General features: G+C 44.3%; 1 protein-coding gene across 1 annotated transcript in view; it reads left to right on the forward strand.

Annotated features, from left to right (window-relative positions):
- LOC139537936 (neurobeachin-like) overlaps positions 1-20,000 on the forward strand; it is a 314,233-nt gene that overhangs the window by 178,558 nt on the left and 115,675 nt on the right. Inside the window, exons 24-28 of the mRNA XM_071339839.1 lie at positions 2,158-2,605; positions 2,963-3,207; positions 3,932-4,360; positions 5,492-5,718; positions 9,969-10,122. Coding sequence (XP_071195940.1) covers positions 2,158-2,605; positions 2,963-3,207; positions 3,932-4,360; positions 5,492-5,718; positions 9,969-10,122 — 1,503 coding nt within the window. The remainder of the gene's footprint in view (positions 1-2,157; positions 2,606-2,962; positions 3,208-3,931; positions 4,361-5,491; positions 5,719-9,968; positions 10,123-20,000) is intronic.

A 20,000-nucleotide genomic window follows, 5' to 3' on the forward strand; every position in this document is an offset into this window, starting at 1 on the left:
GTAGCTCTGAAGAGATTTTTGATGTGCCGATTCCATGGCAAAGTGTTTAGAAACTGATACACAAAACAACCCTGGATTCAAAACTTTGAGTTTTTCCATTTAAATGATGAACCGAAATTCTTTCAACCAATAGAATGTTATGTTCTGTATATGGGGGGGGGGGGATACAACCAATCAGCTTTGAATATTTACCTGCGGAAATGCAGAATCATTTGATCACTTGTTTTGGTACTGCCCATATGTACTGTAGTTAGTTTTTGGGTCGCGAATTCAGGAATAGCTGAAGAATAACATAACATTTAGTTAAAGCTATCTTTGCAAATAGCACTGCTGAGTGACTAGTAATGGTCAGTCGATCAATAATATAATGATATATTTTAGTAAATGTTTTCATCTTTCATATATAATCTGTAGAAACTATGAGAATAGAAAGGGTCAGAACTTTTGTGAAACATCACAACACCGTTGAAAGATATATTTGGCAAGTAGAAGTCAAGACTGGATGATTGGATGAGACACGATGGGAGGGGTTGAGGGTAACTGAACGGTAGGATTAATAAATAAATAAAGAGATAACTAATGTAAAATGTTTCGTATAAACTGTAAATAGAAGCCTACGTATTTTTTGTCCATTAGTTTACTCCAATTAGGGGAGGAGAGGTAGGGTTATAAAAAATACAAAAATAAGAAAAATATATATGTGGGGGATTGAAAATGATGAAAATATTGACATTGATAGAACCTACCATCTATCTGCAATGTTAAAGCTGCCCCCTAAATATATATATATTTAAAACTCCATGGTGCCCCCTCCCAGAGTGCAAAGCACCTTGGCATGACCCTGGACGACAAACAGCCTGTCGTTCTCTGCCAACGTCAGACTACTGTAGCTCGGTTCCCCGGGTTGTGCCATCAAACACCCTGCAACTTATCCAGAATGATGCATCCGGCCTGGTGTTCAACCTTCCCAAGTTCTCCCATGTCACCCCACTCCTCCTCACACTCCACTGGCTTCCAGTTGAAGTTCACATCCACTACCAGACCACGGTGCTAACCTACGGAACAGCAAGAGGAACTGCCCCTCCCTACCTTCAGGCTACGATCAAACCCTACACCCCAACCCGAGCACTCCTCTGGTCTCTTGGCCCTCCCACATCTAAAGGAGGGCAGCTCAGCCCAGGCCAAGTTCTTCTCTGTCCTGGCACCCTAATGGTGGAACCAGCTTCCCCCTGAAGCTAGAATGGCAGAGTACCTGCCCATCTTCTGAAAACATCTGAACCCCCCCCTCTTCAAACAGTATCTTAAATAATCCCACAGAACCCCCCCCCCCCAACAAACATAAAAACTCTGACTTTGCTGATACTTTATTGAGGAAACATGAACTTACTGTGGTCGTCTCAGTTAGCTATCTCAACATGAACGCCCTAACTGTAAGTCTCTCTGGATATGAGCGCCCGCTAAATGACTAACATGTAAATGTAATTAAAGGAAGTACAATTTTATTTCAATAAAATGCAATGAAATTCAAATTGTCTTATTCGTTCTACTCGTTACCATAGACATGTTTATATTGACGTAATGTATGGTTCCATACCATGTAGCATAATGATGAAACATTAGATTTTTAAAACTCATTCTCTTAAAACAATTTGAAGAATTCTAAGATCATGTTGTGGGTTGTCTATAATAATTCCTAATTATCTTATGTTTTTAAATATCAGAAGACAAAAATACATTTCCCAGAATGCATTAGATCAAACACTGCTGTATGGAAGGGAACAATCTCATGACAAAGAAAAAAAAATTGTTTGACATTGAGTTATTATCAAAATAATATTTGAAATGGTATCTGTATTCTAAGTCCTATATCCTTTTGATAAAAGATTTGTTAAATGAATGAAACATTCATTTTTCATTTCTCAGTTGAATTAGTTTGATTTAAATTCTACTTCCTTCAAATTAAATTCAAATGATGCTTCCTGCGGGGTGTGGCCAATTAAAATGTCATTCAAATTCATTGTTTGAATTCAATTAAATTCAGAATTTTCCCTGGTGTGTGTGCGTGTGTGTATGTGCGTGTGTGCGTGCGTGCGTGCGTGCGCTAACTCTGGCTAAGACGTTATTGATTATTAGTTATTGATCATGTCTCTTCCATAGGTAACGTACGAGGCCCATAAGGAGTACCTGGCTAAGATGTACGAGGAGTACCAGCGACAGGAGGAGGAGAACATCAAGAAGGGGAGGCAAGGTTCTGTCTCCACCATCTCCGGTCTCTCGGCCACGCCCGCCCCCGTCGTCAACGGCAACCTGGAGATCCGCGAGCTGGACGACCACTCACAGACGCAGACCCCAGAAAGCGAGGCCGAGTACGGAGAGGGAGGAGGAGTGGATTCCAGGAACCTGCTCGCTGAGGGAGGGTTGGAGATGAAAGGACCCAACGGGGAGGCGTTGACCCCTGGGGAGCAGGGGTCAGGGGAAAGGGTCGAAGTTCATGACCTCCTGGTGGATATCAAGGCGGAGAAGGTGGAGGCTACGGAGGTCAAACTAGATGACCTGGATCTGTCCCCGGAAGGGACGGTGGGAAGAGGAGGGATAGAGGGACTAAGTGGAGGAGGGATAGGAGGAGGGAGGATGGAGGGACTGGGTGGAGGAGGGATTGGAGGAATAGGAGGAGGAAGGATGGAGGGACTGGGTGGAGGAGGGATAGGAGGAGGGAGGATGGAGGGACTGGGTGGAGGAGGGATAGGAGGAGGGAGGATGGAGGGACTGGGTGGAGGAGGGATAGGAGGAGGGAGAATGGAGGGACTGGGTGGAGGAGGGATAGGAGGAGGGAGAATGGAGAGACTGGGGGGAGGAGGGATAGGAGGTATTGGAGGAGGGAGGATGGAGGGACTGGATGGAGGAGGGATAGGAGGGATTGGAGGAATAGGAGGAGGAAGGATGGAGGGACTGGGTGGAGGAGGGATAGGAGGAGTAAGGATGGGGAACGGGCCTCTGGTGGAGGTAGACTCCCTGCTGGACAGCGCCTACTGTGTCGTGGTGCGGAAGCTGAATGGCAACCACAGTAACATGGTGCCTAAAGATGACACGGTGGTCACGGGGGCGGGGTCTGGCACCATGGAGGATGATGGGAACATGGGTCCGCTCATCACCCTCGCTGACGAGAAGGACAGCGTCCCGAACAACAGAGGATTCCTCTTCAGCAAGGTAGGGGTTAAAGATATGTGTTTTTTTTATAGGAATATTCCCATTGCTGTCAAGAATGTGTTGCTTCTCTCTTTCCTATGTTATTAATGGATTTGCTTTGAAGAAAACATTTAATGGGGTCAAAACACAGCAGATTTACTAATAATTAAGCACCATGTATTGCTGCTGTCTTTTAATTAATAAATAAGCACCAGGCATTGTTACAGTATTTTAATTCATAAATAAGCACCAGGCATTGTTAGTCTTTAATTAAAACCTACAGGAGGGTCTCTCTCCAGGAACAGGGTTGGAGTTAAAACCTACAGGAGGGTATCTCTCCAGGAACAGGGGTGGAGTTAAAACCTACAGGAGGGTATCTCTCCAGGAACAGGGTTGGAGTTAAAACCTACAGGAGGGTCTCTCTCCAGGAACAGGGTTGGAGTTAAAACCTACAGGAGGTCTCTCTCCAGGAACAGGGTTGGAGTTAAAACCTACAGGAGGGTCTCTCTCCAGGAACAGGGTTGGAGCTAAAACCTACAGGAGGGTCTCTCTCCAGGAACAGGGTTGGAGTTAAAACCTACAGGAGGGTAGTTCTCCAGGAACAGGGTTTGAGTTAAAACCTACAGGAGGGTTTCTCTCCAATAACACAGTTGGAGTTAAAACCTCCAGGAGGGTATCTCTCCAGGAACAGGGTTGGAGTCTTGGAGAGACTTGCTGAATTGTCTTTCTATCTTATCTTTTTAAGGTTGATGAGAAGCTGCTTCCAGCGCTGGCTGCCACAGACCCTCTGGTCCTTCCCAGCCCGGACCAGCCCCTCTCCTCGGGCCCCGTCCACTCCTCCACCTGCCCCAGCGATGACCTGAGTCTTCTGGCCCACATGACCTCATGCGGGGGCTCAGACCTGAGCCAAGCCCATGGAGGGCTCCCCGAAGACGGGCCCTTCAATATCCAGAGCCCCCTGGCTGACATCAGCTCCATCGCCCAGAGAGAGAGCCAGGCAGCTGAGATCCAGGCCCAGGGCTACCCAGAGGTAGAGGTCCCGTCTGGGGCAGATGGAGAGGCGGCGGGGGGTAAGGCTGGAGGTGACACAGCTAGCACCACATCTGAAACAGAAAGGTCTGATGATGGGAAGGACAAAGAGATGGAGAAGATACAGACCACGGCTACTACTCAGGTGGGTGACATAAATATCCTACCTCCAATATAGGCCGTCATTGTAAATAAGAATTTGATCTAAAACTGACTTGCCAAGTGAAATAAATGAAGAAAAAAATAATAATAATAATGTTTTAAACCAAGTGAGATAACTCTGGTCCTTCAATTGCTACTGTACTTCAGTAACTGAGATGCTGATCTAAGCTAATGTTTACACAGCTGGCTAACACAGCTGGCTAACACTGATGGCTAACACAGCTGGCTAACACAGCTGGCTAACACAGCTGGCTAACACAGTTGGCTAACACAGCTGGCTAACACAGCTGGCTAACACAGCTGGCTGACACAGCTGGCTAACACAGCTGGCTAACACAGCTGGCTAACACTGCTGGCTAACACTGCTGGCTAACACTGCTGGCTAACACTGCTGGCTAACACTGCTGGTTAACACTGCTGGCTAACACCAGTAGCAGGAAATTGATCCCAAACAATCCTGATACCTTCACAAAAAAAAAGCTAATTTAGTTATAGTTGTTAGCTTAGCTTCCTTAGCAGTCTTATTTTCAATATTCAGGTTCTTTTGACTGTTGTTTTTAAGGTCATGTATTGTTCCCCTCCACAGTGATCCAGTTTGAGCGATACCTAGCTATTTAGCTTAGCCAATTAGCTTTTTGCTGAAGATATTGTTGTTAGGCTAGCAATTGTAGTTAACCAATTCAGCAGTTATTGTTGCTAGTTTACCACCATTCCTTTACCTGTCCCTCCTCCCTGGATGCTCCACGGTCGTACGGCGGCCCAGTCAGATCGTGACCTGTCTCTCTACTCCCCCCTACAGGCGCTCCGTGGTCGTCCGGCAGCCCAGTCAGAGCCTGACCTGTCTCTCTACTTCCCCCTACAGGCGCTCTGTGGTCGTACGGCGACCCAGTCAGAGCGTGACCTGTCTCTCTACTCCCCCCTACAGGCGCTCCGTGGTCGTCCGGCAGCCCAGTCAGATCGTGACCTGTCTCTCTACTTCCCCCTACAGGCGCTCCGTGGTCGTCCGGCAGCCCAGTCAGAGCCTGACCTGTCTCTCTACTTCCCCCTACAGGCGCTCTGTGGTCGTACGGCGACCCAGTCAGAGCGTGACCTGTCTCTCTACTTCCCCCTACAGGCGCTCCGTGGTCGTCCGGCAGCCCAGTCGGAGCGTGACCTGCGTGTGGACCTGGGCTTCAGAGGGATGATGACAGAACCCATGACGGAGGAGCAGCGACGCCAGTTCAGTCCCGGGCCTCGCACCACCATGTTCCGTATCCCAGAGTTCAAGTGGTCGCCCATGCATCAGCGCCTCCTCACAGACCTGCTGGTCGCCCTGGAGACCGACGTGCACATGTGGAGGAGGTGAGGGTGGTCGGACTGTGTTGGTTTACGTCCCTGTTAGTGAGGATTTCTCATTTGTCTCAAGATAATCCATCCACCTGACAGGTGTGGCACATCAACAAGCTGATTAAACAGCGTGATCATTACACAGGTGCACCTTGTGCTGGGGATAATAAAAGGCCACTCTAAAATGGGCAGTTTTATCACACAACACAATGCCACAGATGTATCTTGTTTTGAGGGAGCGTGCAATTGGCATGCTGACTGCAGGAATGTGCACCAAAGCTGTTGCCAGATAATTGAATGTTAATTTCTCTACCATAAGCCGCCTCCAACATCGTTTAGAGAATTTGGAAGTACGTCCAACCGGCCTCACAACCACAGACCAAGTGTAACCACGTCAGTCCAGGACCTCCACATCCAGCTTCTTCACCTGCGGGATCATCTGAGGCCAGCCACCCAGACAGCTGATGAAACTGAGGAGTATTTCTGTCTGTAATAAAGCCTTTTTGTGGGGAAAAAACACATTCTGATTGGCTGGGCCTCACTCTCCAGTAGGTGGGCCTGGCTCCCAAGTGGGTGGGCTTATGCCCTCCCATGCCCACCCAGGGCTGCACCCCTGCCCAGTCATGGATTTACATTGACTGATTTCCTTATATGAACTGTAACTTAGTCAAATCTTTTTTTTAAATGAAGGGGTCTTAATACTTTTCGAATGTGTATATATATATATGTATGTATATGTGTGTATATACAGTTGAAGTCAGAAGTTTACATACACCTTTGCCAAATACACTTAAACTCAGTTTTTCACAATTCCTGATATTTAATCCAGGTAAAAATTCCCTGTTTTAGGTCAGTTAGGATCACCACTTTATTTTAAGAATGTGAAATGTCAGAATAATAGTAGAGAGAATGATTTATTTCAGCTTTCATTTATTTCATCACATTCCTAGTGGGTCAGAAGTTTACATACACTCAATTAGCATTTGGTAGCATTGCCTTTAAATTGTTTAACTTGGGTCAAACGTTTCGGGTACCCTTCCGCAAGCTTCCCACAATAATTTGGGTGAATTTTGGCCCATTCCTCCTTACAGAGCTGGTGTAACTGAGTCAGGTTTGTAGGCCTCCTTGCTCGCACACGCTTTTTCAGTTCTGCCCACACATTTTCTATAGGATTGAGGCCAGGGCTTTGTGATGGCCACTCCAATACCTTGACTTTGTTGTCCTTAAGCCATTTTGCCACAACTTTGGAAGTATGCTTGTGGCCATTGTCCATTTGGAAGACCCATTTGCGAACAAGCTTTAACTTCCTGACTGATGTCTTGAGATGTTGCTTCAATATATCCATGTAATTGTCCATCCTCATGATGCCATCTATTTTGTGAAGTGCACCAGACCCTCCTGCAGCAAAGCATCCCCACAACATGATGCTTCACGTTTGGGATGGTGTTCTTCAGCTTGCAAGCTTCCCCCTTTTTCCTCCAAACATAACGATGGTCATTATGGCCAAACAGTTCTATTTTTGTTTCATTCGACCAGAGGACATTTCTCCAAAAAGTACGATCTTTGTCCCCATGTGCAGTTGCAAACCGTAGTCTGGCTTTTTTTATGGCGGTTTTGGAGCAGTGGCTTCTTCCTTGCTGAGCGGCTTTTCAGGTTATGTCGATATAGGACTCGTTTTACTGTGGATATAGATACTTTTGTACCTGTTTCCTCCAGCATTTTCACAAGGTCCTTTGCTGTTGTTCTGGGATTGATTTGCACTTTTCACACCAAAGTACGTTCATCTCTAGGAGACAGAACACGTCTCCTTCCTGAGCAGTATGATGGCTGCGTGGTCCCATGGTATTTATACGTGCATACTATTAATTGTACAGATGAACGTGGTACCTTCAGGCGTTTGGAAATTGCTTCCAAGGATGAACCAGACTTGTGGAGGTCTACAAAAAAATTTCTGAGGTCTTGGCTGATTTCTTTAGATTTTCCCAAAAGGTGTCAAGCAAAGAAACACAGAGTTTGAAGGTAGGCCTTGAAATACATTGACAGGTACACCTCCAATTGACTCATATGATGTCAATTAGCCTATCAGAATCTTCTAAAGCCATGACATAATTTTCTGGAATTTTCCAAGCTGTATAAAGGCACAGTCAAGTGTATGTAAACGTCTGACACACTGGAATTGTGATACTGGGAATGAGTGAAATAATCTGTCTGTTAACAATGTTGAAAAATGACTTGTGTCATGCACGAAGTAGATTTCCTAACCGACTTGCCAAAACTATAGTTTGTTAACAAGAAATTTGTGGAGTGGTTGAAAAACGAGTTTTAATGACTCCAACCTAAGTGTATGTAAACTTCCGATTTCAACTGTATACACACAGAAAAAGTGTGTGTACATTCGAAAAAGTATTAAGACCCCTTCAATGTAGACATCAACCCTAAGCACACAGCCAAGACAACGTCGGAGTGGCTTTTAGTCTCTGAATGTCCTTGAGTGGCCCAGCCAGAGCCCGGACTTGAACCCGATTGAACATCTCTGGAGAGACCTGAAAATAGCTGTGCAGCGACGCTCCCCATCCAACCTGACAGAGCTTGAGAGGATCTGCAGAGAAGAATGGGAGGAACTCCCCAAAATACAGGTGTGCCAAGCTTGTAGCGTCATACCCAAGAAGACTCGAGGATGTAATCGCTGCCAAAGGTGCTTCAACAAAGTATTAAGTAAAGGGTCTGAATACTTATGTAAATGTCATTTTTCAGTTTATGAATTTTTTTAATTTGCTAAAATGTTTAAAAACATGTTTTTGTCAGTATGGGGTATTATGATGTCAGTATGGGGTATTGTGATGTCAGTATGGGGTATTATGATGTCAGTATTGGGTATTGTGATGTCAGTATGGGGTATTATGATGTCAGTATGGGGTATTGATTGGAGGGGAAACTTATTCCACATTTTCCATTCCTGAATTGAAAATGTTTAAATATTAGAATTTTTTCCAATCTACACACAATACTCCATAAAAAATGTAGTGAACATTTTAAAACACAGAAATATCTGATTTACATAAGTATTCACTCCCCGGGGTCAATACATGTTACATATATACAGTAGGTCAAATGAACAAGATCAAAATACATGAAATGAAAAACTAACTAAATTTACAAAATATATTCTCAGCAGACAGTCTTTCAGAGGGAATAATGAAAGTGTTTGTAAGAAAATAGTTATCTGTGGACTCATTCCTTCCAGGATGTAAGGAAGAGTTGTTCTGTGGACTCATGCCTTCCAGGATGTAAGGAAGTGTTGTTCTGTGGACTCATGCCTTCCAGGATGTAGGGAAGTGTTATTCTGTGGACTCATTCCTTCCAGGATGTAAGGAAGTGTTGTTCTGTGGACTCATGCCTTCCAGGATGTAAGGAAGTGTTGTTCTGTGGACTCATGCCTTCCAGGATGTAAGAGTTGTTCTGTGGACTCACACCTTCCAGGATGTAAGGAGGTGTTGTTCTGTGGACTCATGCCTTCCAGGATGTAAGGAAGTGTTGTGCTGTGGACTCATGCCTTCCAGGATGTAAGGAAGTGTTGTTATGTGGACTCACGCCTTCCAGGATGTAAGGAAGTGTTGTTCTGTGGACTCATGCCTTCCAGGATGTAAGGAATAGTTATTCTGTGGACTCATGCCTTCCAGGATGTAAGGAAGTGTTGTTCTGTGGACTCATGCCTTCCAGGATGTAAGGAAGTGTTATTCTGTGGACTCATGCCTTCCAGGTTGTAAGGAATAGTTATTCTGTGGACTCATGCCTTCCAGGATGTAAGGAAGTGTTGTTCTGTGGACTCATGCCTTCCAGGTTGTAAGGAATAGTTATTCTGTGGACTCATGCCTTCCAGGTTGTAAGGAATAGTTATTCTGTGGACTCATGCCTTCCAGGATGTAAGGAAGTGTTGTTCTGTGGACTCATGCCTTCCAGGATGTAAGGAATAGTTATTCTGTGGACTCATGCCTTCCAGGATGTAAGGAAGTGTTGTTCTGTGGACTCATGCCTTCCAGGATGTAAGGAAGTGTTGTTCTGTGGACTCATGCCTTCCAGGATGTAAGGAATAGTTGTCCCCCTAGTTTAAAACAACATTATTAACCCCTCACTGTCTCCTTTCTCCCGTTTTCCATCTTCTCTCTTCATTTCCTCTCTCTCCTCTCCTCTCTTCCTCCTCTCCTCCTATCTCCTCCTCTCTCCGTCCTCCTCCTCTCCTCTCCTCTCCTCTCTCCTCTCTCCAGCCATTCGACCAAGTCAGTGATGGACTTTGTGAACAGCAATGAGAACATCATCTTTGTCCACAACACCATTCATCTCATCTCTCAGATGGTGGACAACATCATCATCGCCTGTGGAGGAATCCTTCCTCTACTCTCTGCTGCCACCTCCCCCTCTGTAAGTGTGGCTCACTACTGCCCCTTTTTGGTGGAGAGGGAAACTGCAGGACTACTCATGTTGATCAGACCCGGGTGCTCATTTATCAAACGTGCATACATTTCAAATCAAATCAAATCAAATGTTATTAGTCACATACACATGGTTAGCAGATGTTAATGCGAGTGTAGCGAAATGCTTGTGCTTCTAGTTCCGACAATGCAGTAATAACCAACAAGTAATCTAACCTAACAATTCCACAACTACTACCTTACACACACACACAAGTGTAAAGGGATAAAGAATATGTACATAAAGATATATGAATGAGTGGTGGTACAGAACGGCATGGCAGATGCAGTAGATGGTATAGAGTACGGTATATACATATGAGATGAGTACTGTAGGGTATGTAAACATAAAGTGGCATAGTTTAAAGTGGCTAGTGGTACATGTATTACATGAAGATGGCAAGATGCAGTAGATGATATAGAGTACAGTATATACATATGAGATGGGTAATGTAGGGTATGTAAACATTATATTAAGTGGCATTGTTTAAAGTGGCTAGTGGTACATTTTTACATAATTTCCATCAATTCCCATTTTTAAAGTGGCTGGAGTTGAGTCAGTATGTTGGCAGCGGCCGCTAAATGTTAGTGGTGGCTGTTTAACAGTCTGATGGCCTTGAGATAGAAGCTGTTTTTCAGTCTCTCGGTCCCTGCTTTGATGCACCTGTACTGACCTCGCCTTCTGGATGATAGCGGGGTGAACAGGCAGTGGCTTGGGTGGTTGTTGTCCTTGATGATCTTTATGGCCTTCCTGTGACATCGGGTGGTGTAGGTGTCCTGGAGGGCAGGTAGTTTGCCCCCGGTGATGCGTTCTGCAGACCTCACTACCCTCTGGAGAGCCTTACGGTTGTGGGCGGAGCAGTTGCCGTACCAGGCGGTGATACAGCCCGACAGGATGCTCTCGATTGTGCATCTGTAGAAGTTTGTGAGTGCTTTTGGTGACAAGCCGAATTTCTTCAGCCTCCTGAGGTTGAAGAGGCGCTGCTGCGCCTTCTTCACAACGCTGTCTGTGTGGGTGGACCAATTCAGTTTGTCCGTGATGTGTACACCGAGGAACTTAAAACTTTCCACCTTCTCCACTACTGACCCGTCGATGTGGATAGGGGGGTGCTCCCTCTGCTGTTTCCTGAAGTCCACAATCATCTCCTTTGTTTTGTTGACGTTGAGTGTGAGGTTATTTTCCTGACACCACACTCCGAGGGCCCTCACCTCCTCCCTGTAGGCCGTCTCGTCGTTGTTGGTAATCAAGCCTACCACTGTAGTGTCATCCGCAAACTTGATGATTGAGTTGGAGGCGTGCATGGCCACGCAGTCGTGGGTGAACAGGGAGTACAGGAGAGGGCTCAGAACGCACCCTTGTGGGGCCCCAGTGTTGAGGATCAGCGGGGTGGAGATGTTGTTACCTACCCTCACCACCTGGGGGCGGCCCGTCAGGAAGTCCAGGACCCAGTTGCACAGGGCGGGGTCGAGACCCAGGGTCTCGAGCTTGATGACGAGTTTGGAGGGTACTATGGTGTTAAATGCTGAGCTGTAATCGATGAACAGCATTCTCACATGGGTATTCCTCTTGTCCAGATGGGTTAGGGCAGTGTGCAGTGTGGTTGCGATTGCGTCGTCTGTGGACCTATTGGGTCGGTAAGCAAATTGGAGTGGGTCTGGGGTGTCCGGTAGGGTGGAGGTGATATGGTCCTTGACTAGTCTCTCAAAGCACTTCATGATGACGGAAGTGAGTGCTACGGGGCGGTAGTCGTTTAGCTCAGTTACCTTAGCTTTCTTGGGAACAGGAACAATGGTGGCCCTCTTGAAGCATGTGGGAACAGCAGACTGGGATAAGGATTGATTGAATATGTCCGTAAACACACCAGCCAGCTGGTCTGCGCATGCTCTGAGGACGCGGCTGGGAATGCCGTCTGGGCCTGCAGCCTTGCGAGGGTTAACACGTTTAAATGTTTTACTCACCTCGGCTGCAGTGAAGGAGAGCCCGCAGGTTTTGGTAGGGGGCCGTGTCAGTGGCACTGTATTGTCCTCAAAGCGGGCAAAAAAGTTGTTTAGCCTGTCTGGGAGCAAGACATCCTGGTCCGCGACGGGGCTGGTTTTCTTTTTGTAATCCGTGATTGACTGTAGACCCTGCCACATACCTCTTGTGTCTGAGCTGTTGAATTGCGACTCGATTTTGTCTCTGTACTGGGACTTAGCCTGTTTGATTGCCTTGCGGAGAGAATAGCTACACTGTTTGTATTCGGTCATGCTTCCGGTCACCTTGCCCTGGTTAAAAGCAGTGGTTCGCGCTTTCAGTTTCACGCGAATGCTGCCGTCAATCCACGGTTTCTGGTTTGGGAATGTTTTAATCGTTGCTGTGGGTACGACATCGTCAATGCACTTCCTAATGAACTCGCTCACCGAATCAGCATATTCGTCAATATTGTTGTTGGACGCGATGCGGAACATATTCCAATCCGCGTGATCGAAGCAGTCTTGAAGCGTGGATTCAGATTGGTCGGACCAGCGTTGAACAGACCTGAGCGCGGGAGCTTGTTGTTTGAGTTTCTGTTTGTAGGCTGGAATCAACAAAATGGAGTCGTGGTCAGCTTTTCCGAAAGGGGGGCGGGGGAGGGCCTTATATGCGTCGCAGAAATTAGTATAACAATGATCTAGGGTTTTTCCAGCCCTGGTAGCACAATCGATATGCTGATAGAATTTAGGGAGTTTTGTTTTTAGATTAGCCTTGTTAAAATCCCCAGCTACGATGAATGCAGCCTCAGGGTGTGTGGTTTCCAGTTTACAAAGAGTCAGATAAAGTTCGTTCAGGGCCATCGATGTGTCTGCTTGGGGGGGAATATATACGGCTGTGATTATGATTGAAGAGAATTCCCTTGGTAGATAATGCGGTCGACATTTGATTGTGAGGAGTTCTAGATCAGGTGAACAGAATGACTTGAGTTCCTGTGTGTTGTTATGATGATCACACCACTTCTCGTTAATCATAAGGCATACCCCCCCGCCCCTCTTCTTACCGGAAAGATGTTTGTTTCTGTCGGCGCGATGCATGAAGAAACCAGCTGGCTGCACCGACTCCGTTAGCGTCCCTTGAGTTAGCCATGTTTCCGTGAAGCAGAGCACGTTGCAATCCCTGATGTCTCTCTGGAATGCTACCCGTGCTCGGATTTCATCAACCTTATTGTCAAGAGACTGGACATTGGCGAGTAGTATGCTAAGGAGTGGAGCGCGATGTGCCCGTCTCCGAAGCCTGACCACGAGACCGCCTCGTTTGCCCCTTTTTCGGCGTCGCACAGGGTCGCCGGCTGGGATCAGATCCATTGTATTGGGTGGAAGGCAAAACACTGGATCCGTTTCGGGAAAGTCATATTCCTGGTAGGAACGATGATGAGTTGACGTTAATCGTATATTCAGTAGTTCCTCCCGACTGTATGTAATGAAACCTAAGATTACCTGGGGTACCGATGTAAGAAATAACACATAAAAAAACAGAATACTGCATATTTTCCAAGGAACGCGAAGCGAGGCGGCCATCTCTTTTCGGCGCCGGAAGAAGGTCATTTCTCTACATTTCTCTGTAAAGTCTGGCGTACGTGAAGATTCTAGGATTTGCGTACGTAACATGTTATGGGGATTTATCAAACTGTGTCGTACGCAACAAATACGCATGTGTTCATTGATTAATCAGAACCTTACTATATTTGTGAGCTTGTGTACGAGCATTACAATCCTGCCTGGAAAACACCCTCCATTCACCTTTTATGGGAGGAAAAAGGCCCTCATTTGCTGTATGATTTGGAGATGTTGGTACTGGGCCGTGATAGTTCCTAAAAGAAAAGCGTAATGGCAAGTTTGATCACATTTGTGTAGAGGTGTGGGCAGAATGTGTTCATCTTTTGCAGTGACTTTCAAACAAAAAATGCATACCACCTATAGTGAGTGCCAAACGGGCCACTCGGTGCCGAACGGGCCACTCGGTGCCGAACGGGCCACTCGGTGCCAAACGGGCCACTCGGTGCCAAACGGGCCACGCGGTGCCGAACGGGCCACGCGGTGCCGAACGGGCCACTCGGTGCCAAACGGGCCACGCGGTGCCGAACGGGCCACTCGGTGCCGAACGGCCACTCGGTGCCAAACGGGCCACGCGGTGCCGAACGGGCCACTCGGTGCCAAACGGGCCACGCAGTGCCACTTTTTTTTTTTTTCAATATTTAGTTTATCAATACATGTTTGTTTTTCTGTCTCCTGCCTTGCTATAGGCTCTGAGATTAACTTTTACTTGGTACTCATCCCGGATCCGGGAGCACCCCCCACAGTAAAAAAGCTGACTAGCATAGCCTAGCATAGCGTCACAAGTAAATACAAGCATCTAAATATCATTAAATCACAAGTCCAAGACACCAGATGAAAGATACAGATCTTGTGAATCCAGCCATCATTTCTGATTTTTAAAATGTTTTACAGGGAAGACACAATATGTAAATCTATTAGCTAACCACGTTAGCAAAAGACACCACTTTTTTTACTCCACCAGTTTTTTACTCCATCAGTAGCTATCACTAATTCGACTAAATAAAGATATATATAGCCACTAACCAAGAAACAACTCCATAAGATGACAGTCTGATAACATATTTATGGTATAGGATATGTTTTTTTAGAAAAATGTGCATTTTTCAGGTATAAATCACAGTTGTACATTGCAGCTGCAATCTGAAATAGCGTTGGAAGCAGCCGGAATAATTACAGAGACCGACGTCAATTACCCAAATACTCATCCTAAAACATTTCTGAAAAATACACAGCCTACAGCAATTGAAAGACAAAGATCTTGTGAATCCAGACAATATTTCAGATTTTCTAAGTGTTTTACAGGGAAGACACAATATGTAAATCTATTAGCTAACCATGATAGCAAAAGACACAACTTTTTTTCTCCACCATTTTTTCCCTGCATCAGTAGCTATCACTAATTCGACTAAATAAAGATATATATAGCCACTAACCAAGAAACAACTTCATAAGATGACAGTCTGATAACATATTTATGGTATAGGATATGTTTTTTTAGAAAAATGTGCATTTTTCAGGTATAAATCACAGTTGTACATTGCAGCTGCAATCTGAAATAGCGTTGGAAGCAGCCGGAATAATTACAGAGACCGACGTCAATTACCAAAATACTCATCCTAAAACACTTCTGAAAAATACACAGCCTACAGCAATCGAAAGACACAGATCTTGTGAATCCAGACAATATTTCAGATTTTCTAAGTGTTTTACAGCGAAAACACAATATATCGTTATATTAGCATACCACATGAGCTAACATCACACCAGCATTAAATCAAGGCAAAAGGGGCGATAACGTTATCGCCACCAAAATATATTAATTTTTTCACTAACCTTCTCAGAATTCTTCAGATGACAGTCCTGTAACATCATATTACACAATGCATATAGAGTTTGTTCGAAAATGTGCATATTTAGCATCACAAATCGTGGTTATGCAATGTAATCTGTCAAAACATGGCATGCATTCGGGCCGGCGCCATCTTGGAAAGGCACCTATGTTTACGATTATTTATTGATTAGATTGACAAAAAAAATACAGGTTGGACAGCTAATGAAAGATGCATTGGTTATTAATGCAGCCGCTGATTTAGATTTTTAAAATTTACGTTACTAGACATACATTGTGAGTTACAGCCAGACTAGTGCCGCAAAAAATGGCTGACCACTGCGTTTACATTTTTCCACATAAATACGGAATAAAATCATAAATAACTCTTACTTTTGGACGAGCTTCCATCAGTATCTTGGGCAATGTGTCCTTTGTCCAAAAGTATCGTTGCTTTGTTGTAAAACGACCTCCTCAACTTCGGAACTAGCAGCTAACGATAGCTACACGGCACACACATGTCCAAATCCTCAAACGCAATACTAAGGAAATTCAGAAAAATAGCAATATACTTGCATAAACTGATATAAATCGGTTTCAAATAACTTCGTTATGATGTTTCTAACACCTATATCGAATTAAATCACAGACGGATATATCTTTGATCAATAACGAGAGCTTTTGAGCATGCGATTCTGATGTCCTCCCTTGCGTCCTGGCAAGCGTCGAAAAGAAGGGACATCTCACTCCATTCCCTTTTAAAAACTCTGACAAACACGTAGAGACACCATTCCACTTCTCATTGGTTACTGACATCCAGGGGAAGGCGGGTGCAGTTCATGTCAAGCCATAGGGCACACACAGAGTTTTAAACTGATCCGAGATCAGATACTATTTTTCAGAGCTTCGCATGTCCTGTCATGAGTTTCGCTGTAGAAAGAGTTCTGGTTCACCCACAGACATAATTCAAACGGTTTTAGAAACTAGAGATTGTTTTCTATCCAATAGTAATAATAATATGCATATTGTACGAGCAAGAATTGAGTACGAGGCAGTTTATTTTGGAAATGTAAAAAAAATAATAATGCTAACAGCTCCCCCTATTGACAAAAGGTTTTAACTAGACTATGATGTCACGCTCCTATCCTGCCTTGCTATAGGCTCTGAGATTAACTAGACTATGATGTCACGCTCCTATCGCACAGCAATACTGTCAAACATTTAAAAATGGCTACCGTCCTATTTTCTTTCGAGCATGGGTGGCTATTGAATGAGCGATGGATAAATGGTAGTCTAATATTAGAGTAGAGGGAATAAACCAGTCATGTCATAAAAGGAGAGACATGTCCTGCAGTGTAATTATGATTTATGCCTATATAATACAATATATATAATAAAATAAATATGAGGCTACATGTTGCTATGCTAACTTCTTACCAACGGAAAATGCGTCTGTTTTACCATTAGGCCTATATAATAAAATAAATACGTTTTAAAGTGTTATTAGCATAGCATTATTATAATTCCCGTAATTATTATAATAAACACCTCCATTTCCCACCAGAAAAACAATATTTGCTAATTGATCAACCACTAGAAGTGGTGCGTCCGCATTGGTCTGAGCTTGGAGACTTGGAGATAGGCAGAATTTCACGCAACTTTAACATTGATAAATACCAACCACTGTACGCAAATCTGGCGCATGCAAGGTTTACAGTTTACCTTTGACAAATTAAGCCCCTGTTTATTACTGTGTGCTGGTGGTGTATAGCCTATCTGGTTGGCACTACTTGGCCGTGCTAGAAAGTACAGCTTATTTTTATGATGGTATTGCCTCTTTTGTCCTCGATAGCATGTAGCTAGCTAGCTAATGTAGTCTAGTGGTTACTGTACCATGTATCATCTAGTGGTTACTGTGGTTACTGTACCATGTAGCATCTAGTGGTTACTGTGGTTACTGTACCATGTATCATCTAGTGGTTACTGTGGTTACTGTACCATGTAGCATCTAGTGGTTACTGTGGTTACTGTACCATGTATCATCTAGTGGTTACTGTGGTTACTGTACCATGTATCATCTAGTGGTTACTGTGGTTACTGTACCATGTATCATCTAGTGGTTACTGTGGTTACTGTACCATGTATCATCTAGTGGTTACTGTGGTTACTGTACCATGTATCATCTAGTGGTTACTGTGGTTACTGTACCATGTATCATCTAGTGGTTACTGTGGTTACTGTACCATGTATCATCTAGTGGTTACTGTGGTTACTGTACCATGTAGCATCTAGTGGTTACTGTGGTTACTGTACCATGTATCATCTAGTGGTTACTGTGGTTACTGTACCATGTATCATCTAGTGGTTACTGTACCATGTATCATCTAGTGGTTACTGTGGTTACTGTACCATGTATCATCTAGTGGTTACTGTGGTTACTGTACCATGCATCATCTAGTGGTTACTGTGGTTACTGTGCCATGTATCATCTAGTGGTTACTGTGGTTACTGTACCATGTAGCATCTAGTGGTTACTGTGGTTACTGTACCATGTATCATCTAGTGGTTACTGTGGTTACTGTACCATGTATCATCTAGTGGTTACTGTGGTTACTGTACCATGCATCATCTAGTGGTTACTGTGGTTACTGTGCCATGTATCATCTAGTGGTTACTGTGGTTACTGTACCATGTAGCATCTAGTGGTTACTGTGGTTACTGTACCATGTAGCATCTAGTGGTTACTGTGGTTACTGTACCATGTATCATCTAGTGGTTACTGTGGTTACTGTACCATGTATCATCTAGTGGTTACTGTACCATGTATCATCTAGTGGTTACTGTGCCATGTATCATCTAGTGGTTACTGTGGTTACTGTACCATGTATCATCTAGTGGTTACTGTGGTTACTGTACCATGTATCATCTAGTGGTTACTGTGGTTACTGTACCATGTAGCATCTAGTGGTTACTGTGGTTACTGTACCATGTATCATCTAGTGGTTACTGTGGTTACTGTACCATGTATCATCTAGTGGTTACTGTACCATGTATCATCTAGTGGTTACTGTGGTTACTGTACCATGTATCATCTAGTGGTTACTGTGGTTACTGTACCATGTATCATCTAGTGGTTACTGTGGTTACTGTACCATGTATCATCTAGTGGTTACTGTACCATGTATCATCAAGTGGTTACTGTGGTTACTGTACCATGTATCATCTAGTGGTTACTATGGTTACTGTACCATGTATCATCTAGTGGTTACTGTGGTTACTGTACCATGTATCATATAGTGGTTACTGTGGTTACTGTACCATATATCATCTAGTGGTTGCTGTGGTTACTGTACCATGTATCATCTAGTGGTTACTGTGGTTACTGTACCATGCATCATCTAGTGGTTACTGTGGTTACTGTGCCATGTATCATCTAGTGGTTACTGTGGTTACTGTACCATGTATCATCTAGTGGTTACTGTACCATGTAGCATCTAGTGGTTACTGTGGTTACTGTACCATGTATCATCTAGTGGTTACTGTGGTTACTGTACCATGTATCATCTAGTGGTTACTGTACCATGTATCATCTAGTGGTTACTGTGGTTACTGTACCATGTATCATCTAGTGGTTACTGTGGTTACTGTACCATGTATCATCTAGTGGTTACTGTGGTTACTGTACCATGTATCATCTAGTGGTTACTGTGGTTACTGTACCATGTATCATCTAGTGGTTACTGTGGTTACTGTACCATGTATCATCTAGTGGTTACTGTGGTTACTGTACCATGTATCATCTAGTGGTTACTGTGGTTACTGTACCATGTAGCATCTAGTGGTTACTGTGGTTACTGTACCATGTATCATCTAGTGGTTACTGTGGTTACTGTACCATGTATCATCTAGTGGTTACTGTGGTTACTGTACCATGTATCATCTAGTGGTTACTGTACCATGTATCATCAAGTGGTTACTGTGGTTACTGTACCATGTATCATCTAGTGGTTACTATGGTTACTGTACCATGTATCATCTAGTGGTTACTGTGGTTACTGTACCATGTATCATATAGTGGTTACTGTGGTTACTGTACCATATATCATCTAGTGGTTGCTGTGGTTACTGTACCATGTATCATCTAGTGGTTACTCTGGTTACTGTACCATGCATCATCTAGTGGTTACTGTGGTTACTGTGCCATGTATCATCTAGTGGTTACTGTGGTTACTGTACCATGTATCATCTAGTGGTTACTGTACCATGTAGCATCTAGTGGTTACTGTGGTTACTGTACCATGTATCATCTAGTGGTTACTGTGGTTACTGTACCATGTATCATCTAGTGGTTACTGTGGTTACTGTACCATGTATCATCTAGTGGTTACTGTGGTTACTGTACCATGTATCATCTAGTGGTTACTGTGGTT

The sequence above is a fragment of the Salvelinus alpinus genome, chromosome 13 (assembly GCF_045679555.1).
Source record: "Salvelinus alpinus chromosome 13, SLU_Salpinus.1, whole genome shotgun sequence".
Classification (NCBI taxonomy): domain Eukaryota; kingdom Metazoa; phylum Chordata; class Actinopteri; order Salmoniformes; family Salmonidae; genus Salvelinus; species Salvelinus alpinus.